Source organism: Chanos chanos, chromosome 6 (assembly GCF_902362185.1).
Source record: "Chanos chanos chromosome 6, fChaCha1.1, whole genome shotgun sequence".
Taxonomy (NCBI): domain Eukaryota; kingdom Metazoa; phylum Chordata; class Actinopteri; order Gonorynchiformes; family Chanidae; genus Chanos; species Chanos chanos.
This window is the reverse complement of record NC_044500.1, coordinates 50084558-50094557: the sequence shown is the minus strand read 5'-3', so window position 1 is coordinate 50094557 and position 10000 is coordinate 50084558. Positions and strand designations below refer to the sequence as shown.

Sequence of the window (10000 nt, the reverse complement as noted above, 5' to 3'; positions counted from 1 at the left end):
GTGCAGCCTTTGACACCATTGATCATACCATTCTCCTTGATAGACTAGAAAATGTTGTTGGAGTTAAGGGAACGGCCCTCTTATGGCTTAGGTCCTACTTAACTGATCGTTATCAGTTTGTTGATGTAAATGGTGAGTCCTCTGCACATACTGAGGTAAAGTTTGGAGTCCCACAAGGTTCTGTTTTAGGCCCACTGCTTTTCTCTTTATATATGCTACCTCTAGGTAATGTTATTCGTAAACACGGTATTAGCTTCCACTGCTATGCTGATGACACACAGCTGTATGTCTCAGCGAAGCCAGACGAGAGACACCAACTTAACAAAATTGAGGAATGTCTAAAGGATATTAGGCACTGGATGCTTACGAACTTTCTCTCACTCAACTCTGAAAAAACAGAAGTACTTGTACTAGGATCACATGCAGCTAGGAGTAAGCTTTCCGATCACATAGTTAGTCTGGATGGCCTTTCTCTTTCATCAGGTGCGGCAGTAAAAGATCTTGGTGTAATTACTGACCCCAGTCTTTCATTTGAATCTCATGTAGATAATATTACCAGGATAGCCTTCTTTCATCTTAGAAATATTAACAAGATAAGAAATGCATTGTCATTTCAAGATGCTGAAAAATTGGTTCATGCTTTCATTACCTCTAGGTTAGACTACTGTAATGCCTTACTGTCTGGATGTTCTAATAGATGTATAAATAAGCTACAGTTAGTTCAGAATGCAGCAGCCAGAGTTCTTACTAGAACCAAAAAATATGATCACATCACCCCTATCTTATCCACACTGCACTGGCTCCCAGTCAAATCTCGTATTGATTATAAAATCTTACTATTAACATATAGAGCATTAAATGGTCTTGCGCCACAGTACCTGCGCGAACTCCTGGTCTTTTATGATCCACCACGCCTACTTAGATCAAAAGATGCAGGCTATTTGTTGGTACCTTGAGTTATGATGGCTACAGCAGGGGGCAGAGCCTTCTCTTACAGAGCCCCACAGTTATGGAACAGCCTCCCAATTAATGTTCGAGACTCAGACACAGTCTCTATGTTTAAGTCAAGGCTGAAAACTTTTCTGTTTAGCCAAGCCTTTTGCTAATAGCTCTTCACTAGGCAAAGGAGCAGATCTGGAGGGTTCTCGGGCATAGATTGTTTGGTGAACTGGGATGTTTGGATGCTGTCGCCCACCCACTCTAACATGTTCACTCAGGTTTGTTGACTGTGGAGTGGGTGGCCGCCTTGTGTCCCAGAGTGCCATCATGTCCATATTACCTTCTAGCTCTCCCTTTTAACTATGCTGTACTAGTTAGTCTTGCTGGAGTCCCTGCCTGCACTCGGCACACGATGTATATTTACCTTTACCATTATGTGGAAATGAACATCTGACAATGTGTGTCTCTCTCTCTCTCTCTCTCCCCCTCTCCCTCTCCCTCTCCCTCTCCCCCCCCCCTCTCTCTCTCTCTCTCTCTCTCTCTCTCTTTCTCTCTCTGTCGAGCCACACATGCTACTCCTGAGACACCAGTGATCCTGACTCCTCCCGCCCTGTGGACTGATCCATCCTGGTGTTATCATCTTCCATCCCCCGTCAGCCTCCTGTCTACATCGCCATCCCCTTTGTTCATGCCCCAATTTACTTTCAATTGTAACTGCCCACGTGGTCGGCACCTATTGCACGCCTGTCTGGCCAAGGAGGGGTCTCCTCTCTCTGTGGTCCTCCTCAAGATTTCTCCCATTTTCCCATTTCCCTCTTGGGTTTTTGGGGAGTTTTTTCTTGCCCGCCATGAGGATTAAGTCAGGGGGTGCCGTCATATTTTGATTTGACTGTTGTGGCCTGTAAAGCCCTTTGAGACTGTAAACAGTGATATTGGGCTCTAAATAAACTTGAACTTGAACTTGAACTTGAACTAATTAGGAACAACTGGCACGCGCTCTTAGTTCTTTACAATGACAATGGGATTCATCATTATAAGACCAAAGGTGCAAACGATTCAGTTTATGTTAGGACTTTTCTCAAGAACAAATTTAAGAAAAAACTTAGGAAGATATTGGTGAATGAGGCCCATTGTTTGTACTAAAAGTGTGAAAGTGTTTTAGTTTAAGGTTGAGTTTGGACTGAAACTTTTTACTTTTCTTATAATGGTAGTCTGTCACAGCACAAAGACCAGGGCTCTACTCAGAGGCCTAATATGACAGTAAAGGCATTTAACATAACATGACACAGCACAAAGACCAGGGCTCTACTCAGAGGCCTAATATGAAAGTAAAGGCATTTAACATAACATGTCACAGCACAAAGACCAGGGCTCTACTCAGAGACCTAACATGAAAGTAAAGGCATTTAACATAACATGTCACAGCACAAAGACCAGGGCTCTACTCAGAGGCCTGATATGATAATATGAAAGTAAAGGCATTTAACATAACATGTCACAGCACAAAGACCAGGGCTCTACTCAGAGGCCTAATATGAAAGTAAAGGCATTTAACATAACATGTCACAGCACAAAGACCAGGGCTCTACTCAGAGGCCTGATATGATAGTAAAGGCATTTAACATAACATGTCACAGCACAAAGACCAGGGCTCTACTCAGAGGCCTGATATGAAAGTAAAAGCATTTAACATAACATGTCACAGCACAAAGACCAGGGCTCTACTCAGAGGCCTGATATGATAGTAAAGGCATTTAACATAACATGTCACAGCACAAAGACCAGGGCTCTACTCAGAGGCCTGATATGAAAGTAAAAGCATTTAACATAACATGCTGTTTATTTAAGACAACTCACACGTATCAGTGTTTGTGTCTGCATGCCTGTGAACATATGTGTGTGTGGGTGTGTGTGTGTTTATAATGTGTGTGTGTGTGTGTGTGTGTGTGTATGTGTATAATGTCTGTGTGTGTATAATGTGTGTGTGCATGTACCTCATTGTCCAGTAGAGCATTGACACATGCCTCTGCAGCATCACAGATGGCATTGAGTTCATGACCTCCCTCCAGAGCCAGGATCACACGGCCCCCAGCTAACCCCATCAACATCTGAGTCAAAACTCCAAAACCTGGGACACATCAGTAACACACAGGCATGTTTCTGGTAATTATAACAAAGCATGCTGTAAGGAGTTTCATTTAAATATTATAATGAGGTATTATTATGACGCTAATGTGAGGTAATATAAGAATATTACACTTTAAGAATGCTTAGGTTTTAGAATGTACTCTTAAGACATACTCTTATTAACAGTAATCTTGTTTATAGTATTGTACATATTGTGGTAGTTTATACTGTTATTCTTATTGTTGTTTGTAATATGACTGTACATTCAGCAGACACCCTGTAGCCACCCAGACAAACATCATGACCCTCCACAGGATCAAACCCAGATGACACCAGAACCACATCAGGAGAAAACTCATGGGCAATGGGCATCACCACAGTTCTACAGAGAGAGAGAGAGAGAGAGAGAGAGAGAGAGAGAGAGAGAGAGAGGGAGAGAGAGAGAGAGAGAGAGAGAGAGAGAGGAAGAGAGAGAGAGAGGGAGAGAGAGAGAGACAGACAGAGAGATAGAGAGAGAGACAGACAGAGAGACAGACAGAGAGAGAGAGAGAGAGAGAGAGAGAGAGACAGACAGACAGAGAGAGACAGAGAGAGAGACATAAGTATCATGCACTAAAAGCATTAAGGATCTCCTGCACACCGGCGGTAGGGACGGTCCAGCGTCTGATGTCTGTTAATAGGAGAAGAGAGTGGCATATGGAGGAGGACAGGGCAATAGACAGCTATGCAGGAGAATACAATGGAATAGAGGAAGAATGTATATTAATGGTTAATGGAGTATAATATTTATTGTGCTTTCATTTTTGAAATATACATACAATAAAACAGACAAATATATAAATTTACGGTTCACAAACAAGGTTTGCATACAATAGAACAAGTAAAACAGATCATTTTCATCCCAAGGTGGGAACAAAAGCACATATGACACTAACAGAAAACACTAAATCTTTCAGGGGGCCTCAGTACTACCTTAAAAAATTATTTTAAGGGGGCAGTGCTAGGATAATTAAAATTAAAACTCTTCATATGGAAAGGTCAGGTTCGTTTAAGATGTTGTATCTGTTGATATCTGATGTAATGTAATGTAATGTAGTGTAATGTAATGTAATGTAGTGTAGTGTAATGTAGTGTAATGTAGTGTAATGTAATGTAGTGTAATGTAATGTAGTGTAATGTAATGTAGTGTAATGTAGTGTAATGTAATGTAATGTAATGTAATGTAGTGTAATGTAGTGTAGTGTAATGTAATGTAGTGTAATGTAGTGTAATGTAATGTAATGTAGTGTAATGTAATGTAGTGTAATGTAGTGTAGTGTAATGTAATGTAGTGTAATGTAGTGTAGTGTAATGTAATGTAATGTAATGTAGTGTAGTGTAATGTAATGTAGTGTAATGTAGTGTAGTGTAATGTAATGTAGTGTAATGTAGTGTAATGTAGTGTAATGTAATGTAGTGTAGTGTAATGTAATGTAATGTAGTGTAATGTAGTGTAATGTAGTAATGTAATGTAGTGTAATGTAGTGTAGTGTAATGTAATGTAATGTAGTGTAGTGTAATGTAATGTGATGTAATATAAAGCTCTCTACACAGCCAATTCCATGTATTACTCGAAAATAATTAATGTTAACAAAAATAACCCCAGGTTCCTTTTTGATACAATGTCTAAACTTACCCAGAATCACTCCCCTCAATCTAGCCCTTTTACCGCAAACGATTTTGTTGAATTTTTCTCGCAAAAAATAGACTTAATTCGTCGTAATATTCAAATTAATTTATCAGATCAGACTGCCTGCACGCTCTCTGTTACTGCGCCTAAGAATATTCAGGATGTGCACCTTTTAACTCAATTTAACCCTATCTCTCTAGACACGCTGTCCAAATTGGTGCACCCTGCTAAACCAGCTTCTTACCTGCTAAACTTTACATGGAGCTTTTCTCGGTTCTTGGCCCAACAATCTTAAACACTCTAAATATGTCACTTAAATCTGGTATTGTACCCTCCTCTTTTAAAACAGCCGTGATCAAGCCTTTACTTAAAAAACCAAACCTTGACCCTGAAGCCTTAAATAATTATAGGCCGATCTCTAATCTCCCGTTTCTTTCAAAAATACTTGAAAAAATTGTAGCTGCTCAGCTGACAGCCCATATGTCCTCTAACAGTCTGTTTGAAATATTTCAGTCAGGCTTCAGGTGTTTTCACTCTACTGAAACCGCGCTTACTAGAGTAACTAATGATCTTTTTTTTAGCCATGGATGCTGGTGCTACCTCTGTTCTTATTCTGCTTGATCTGACTGCAGCATTTGACACGGTCGATCACACTATACTGTTAAAGCGCCTGGAAAACCAAATTGGCATTCGTGGCCTGGCGCTCTCTTGGTTTAAATCTTATCTCTCTGAGAGAAAGCAGTGTGTCCACTATAATAATGTGACCTCTGAATACCGTAAGCTTAACTATGGTGTTCCTCAGGGATCAGTCCTTGGCCCTCTTCTATTCTCTATTTATATGCTCCCTTTGGGTGACATTATTCGTAGTTACGACATTAACTTCCATTGTTATGCTGATGATACTCAGATTTTCTTACCTATCCAGCATAATGACCAGTCTGAATTGGCTAACCTTGAGACATGTCTTTGTGCTATTAAGGGTTGGATGTCTTCAAATTTCCTGATGCTTAACGCAGGCAAGACTGAAATGCTGGTCACTGGTCTCCCTACGCATATGTATCTTTTTAGTGATCTTACCCTAAATTTTGACAACTGCATCATCTCTCAAAACTCTTCAGCTAAAAACCTTGGTGTGATTTTTGACTCTAGTCTCTCGCTGGTCACTCATATCAAGAACACAACCAAAACTGCCTTTTATCACCTCCGTAACATTGCTAAAATTAGGCCCTTTCTAAGTATGGCTGATGCAGAAACCATTGTTCACGCATTCGTCACGTCTCACCTCGATTACTGCAATGTTCTGTACTCTGGTCTGCCTGCCTCTAGTACCAATAGTCTTCAGCTGGTCCAGAATGCTGCTGCTAGAATCCTGACCAGAACGAAGAAGTTTGATCACATTAGCCCTGTCCTGGCTTCCCTTCATTGGCTCCCAATTCATGCAAGGGCAGATTTTAAGGTTCTCTTATTAACATATAAAATTTTACATGGGCTTGCGCTTTCCTACCTGTCTGACTTAATTACACCCTATAACCCACCTCACACCCTGTGCTCTCAAGATTCTGGATTATGAGTCATTCCAAGAGTTAAAAAGAAGTCCGCTGGCAGCCGAGCCTTTTCCTACCGCTCTCCCTTCCTCTGGAATGGTTTACCTACAGAAGTTAGAGAGGCAAACTCTCTCAATACTTTTAAAACAAAACTAAAGACTTATCTATTTTCTCGAACTTATGCATGATATAATTTTGATTTGTCTTTGTTATAGACATGTAAAGCCCTTTGAGACTTTAAATAGTGATATTGGGCTCAAAATAAATATTATTATTATTATTATTATTATTAATGTAATATAATGTAGTGTAATGTAATGTAATGTAATGTAGTGTAATGTAGTGTAGTGTAGTGTAATGTAATGCATTGTAGTGTAATGTAATGTAGTGTAATGTAGTGTAATGTAATGTAATGTAGTGTAATGTAATGTAGTGTAATGTAGTGTAATGTAATATAGTGTAATGTAGTGTAATGTAATGTAGTGTAATGTAATATAATGTAATGTAGTGTAATATAGTGTGATGTAATGTAATATAGTGTAATGTAGTGTGATGTAATATAATGTAATGTAGTGTAATGCAGTGTGATGTAATGTAATATAATGTAATGTGGTGTAATGTAGTGTAATGTAATGTAGTGTAATGTAGTGTGATGTAGTGTAATGTAGTGTGATGTAATATAATGTAATGTAGTGTAATGCAGTGTGATGTAATGTAATATAATGTAATGTGGTGTAATGTAGTGTAGTGTAATATAATGTAGTGTAATGTAATGTAATGTAATGTAGTGTAATGTAGTGTAATGTAGTGTAATGTAATGTAATGTAGTGTAATGTAATGTAATATAGTGTAATGTAGTGTAATGTAATGTAGTGTAGTGTAATGTAATGTAGTGTAATGTAGTGTAATGTAATGTAGTGTGATGTAATATAATGTAATGTAGTGTAATGTAATGTAATGTAGTTTAATGTAGTGTAATGTAGTGTGATGTAATATAATGTAATGTAGTGTAATGTAATGTAGTGTAATGTAGTGTAATGTAGTGTAATGTAATGTAATGTAATGTAGTGTGATGTAATATAGTGTAATGTAGTGTGATGTAATATAGTGTAATGTAGTGTAATGTAATGTAATGTAGTTTAATGTAGTGTAATGTAGTGTGATGTAATATAATGTAATGTAGTGTAATGTAGTGTGATGTAATATAATGTAATGTAGTGTAATGTAGTGTGATGTAATATAATGTAATGTAATGTAACATAAATGGAAAGACTGAGGGGAAGGTCCCTGTACCATGACATTCACCTTTTACATTTTAGACTCTCAATCCTTATGCTTCAGCATCAGGTCTGGTACACAGGACTTTATCAACGTTAAGATGTGAAAACAGAAACTAAAGTGTGGACAGTATGATATTATGACTGACAATGTTGAATGTTTTTTGAAAACACAGCAGTACCTCTGACCAGCCTGGACCTGATTGAGTTGGAGAGTGAATTGATCATGGCATGCAGCTTCTGTCTCTGTAGTCATTAAATTAAAGGTCTGGTATTTTTTATTAATGTTGTCATTAAACTAAAGGTCTGTAGTTATTAGGGTAAAGGTCTGGTAGATTTTATCTCTGTAGTCATTAGGGTAAAGGTCTAGTAGATTTTACCTCTGTAGTTATTAGGGTAAAGGTCTGGTAGATTTTATCTCTGTAGTCATTAGGGTAAAGGTCTAGTGGATTTTATCTCTGTAGTCATTAGGGTAAAGGTCTGGTATTTGTCCCTGCTGAGGATGCTACATGAGACCACAGGACTGAATTGTGACCCTGTTCTGAAACTGAATCAATGCAGGAGTCAAAGAAAATGGCTTCAGCTTTTTGTCAGACTTTTCTCTATTCCATAATCCTGAACACAGGTCTGCCAGTTTCTAAACCTGATTGTAAAGATTTCTTAAAGATTGTTGGATTTTTGAGCATAGAGTAATTTTTTCATGTTTATTTTGAGCAACAGCTGTTAGAGTTTTCAGCATCTTGCTCAGAAAATATGTAAAATTCTCCTTTTCTTAACATGAAAAGAGATGTAAATCTATTTCTTGGCAGAAATTCTCCTTTGGCTGCATAGAGAGGTGTAAATACAGTGTTACAGTGTTATAGTAGAATACAGAGGTAGAGAATGGAAGAGTGAAAGATAGGTGTTCAGTGTGACATAGAGCTAAAGAGGTCTACCTGCAGAGTAGGCTACAGTACAGAGGACAGAGGTATAAATGAACACAGCTGGAAATAGAATAGAATGGAAGGACACAGAATGGACTGGGAAGTTCTAGAGAAGAAAACAAGTTCCATTCAGATGACATTTAAAACATGCACTTCCCCTCCTCAGTAAGACAGAGCAACTGCTCAACAGAACATGTATACAAAATGATTGAAGTCTGACATGTCTGAACACTATCCAGGGGAGATTCTGGGGGAATGGGGAAACTGTTTTAACTGTCATCTGTTCGCTGCTGCCTCAGACTGTTCATCTTTAATGATAAAGGATATAAAATATTTCCCCCAGTTACAACATCACACAGTGATGTAATGGCAGGGTTTCAGAATGTAAAGAACAAAACACACTGGTGAATACTGATCTACTGAATGAACCCATCAATGCTCTAACACTTTAATTGCAAACAATTGTCAAAACAGGGCCATGTCACAAAGAGCGAACATCCCCATGAAGACAGTGAACGTGCAAACCTAACTCGATATGCAGGGAAATGAATTTGTCTGCCCTCATCAGATCACAGAGCACAGTGCATGCCGGAGTTGCAGTACCTAAAAGCGGCCAGGTATTCCGCGTCTCCCATAGGTGGATCGAGACCACCGTTCCACGCCACGTTAACGTTAAAGCCCACACCTGCACCGCTTCCCACCTGAGAGATAAACACACACACCACATCAGACGCAGCGCCCAAACACACATGCACACACACAGTCCAAGACACAAGAGGGGAACATAGCAAGGGGTCTATGAGAACATGACTGGTCATGGAAAAGACAAAACATAACACTCCCCTGAAGGCGCTGAAAAAGCTCAGCTGTGAGTACATGAGAGGAAAGACTGAAACATTCCTGGTTTGATTCTGGGTTCTGTCAGCTGAAATGAGTGAATTTAAATTATTAAAGTATTTCCCCAGGGGGATGAATAAGGTATATTTTCTTTCATGGTGCTACAGTGAAAAGGCCTGTATTATTATAAATCTGCATTACCTTACTGTAATTTTGTATTGTGGTCATGTGAGTCTTGCGTTTTGAGGTGAGCCTTGTGTTTTGAGATGTTAGTAAGATGTGTTTTAATGCTTTTAGAGGGATGGATTTTGATTGCTATCTAATGAAAATTAGGCTTTATATTTTGTCTGAAAAATATACACTTTAGTGTGTTCTGATGATAACTGTGCATAACTGTGTCTGCCACTCTGTAAGAATGTGCTCCCTGACAGCTCAGGGTAATGATTTAAGGGGAATTGTGGGAACAGAAGAGAATTGTGGGTTAGACCTCAGAGGGTGATCCAGTCCCCGGGTAGAAACCCCCATTTTCATAGCGATGCAGAGAGATATAGAGAACGCGGGGGTCTCTGTAAAATGCCTGCTGGGTCCCATCACCATGATGAATGTCCTGAAAACCAGGTTAAATGTGTATGTGTCAGCATAGGTATGAATGAGTGAGTGTTATGTGTGTGTGTTTGTGTGTGT

At 39.0% G+C, this 10000-nt stretch overlaps 1 protein-coding gene across 1 annotated transcript in view; it reads right to left on the bottom strand.

Annotated features, from left to right (window-relative positions):
* LOC115815530 (histone deacetylase 4) overlaps window positions 1-10000 on the bottom strand; it is a 42015-nt gene that overhangs the window by 12861 nt on the left and 19154 nt on the right. The window contains 4 exon segments of the mRNA XM_075353584.1: window positions 2934-3067; window positions 3330-3448; window positions 9083-9180; window positions 9804-9923. Coding sequence (XP_075209699.1) covers window positions 2934-3067; window positions 3330-3448; window positions 9083-9180; window positions 9804-9923 — 471 coding nt within the window.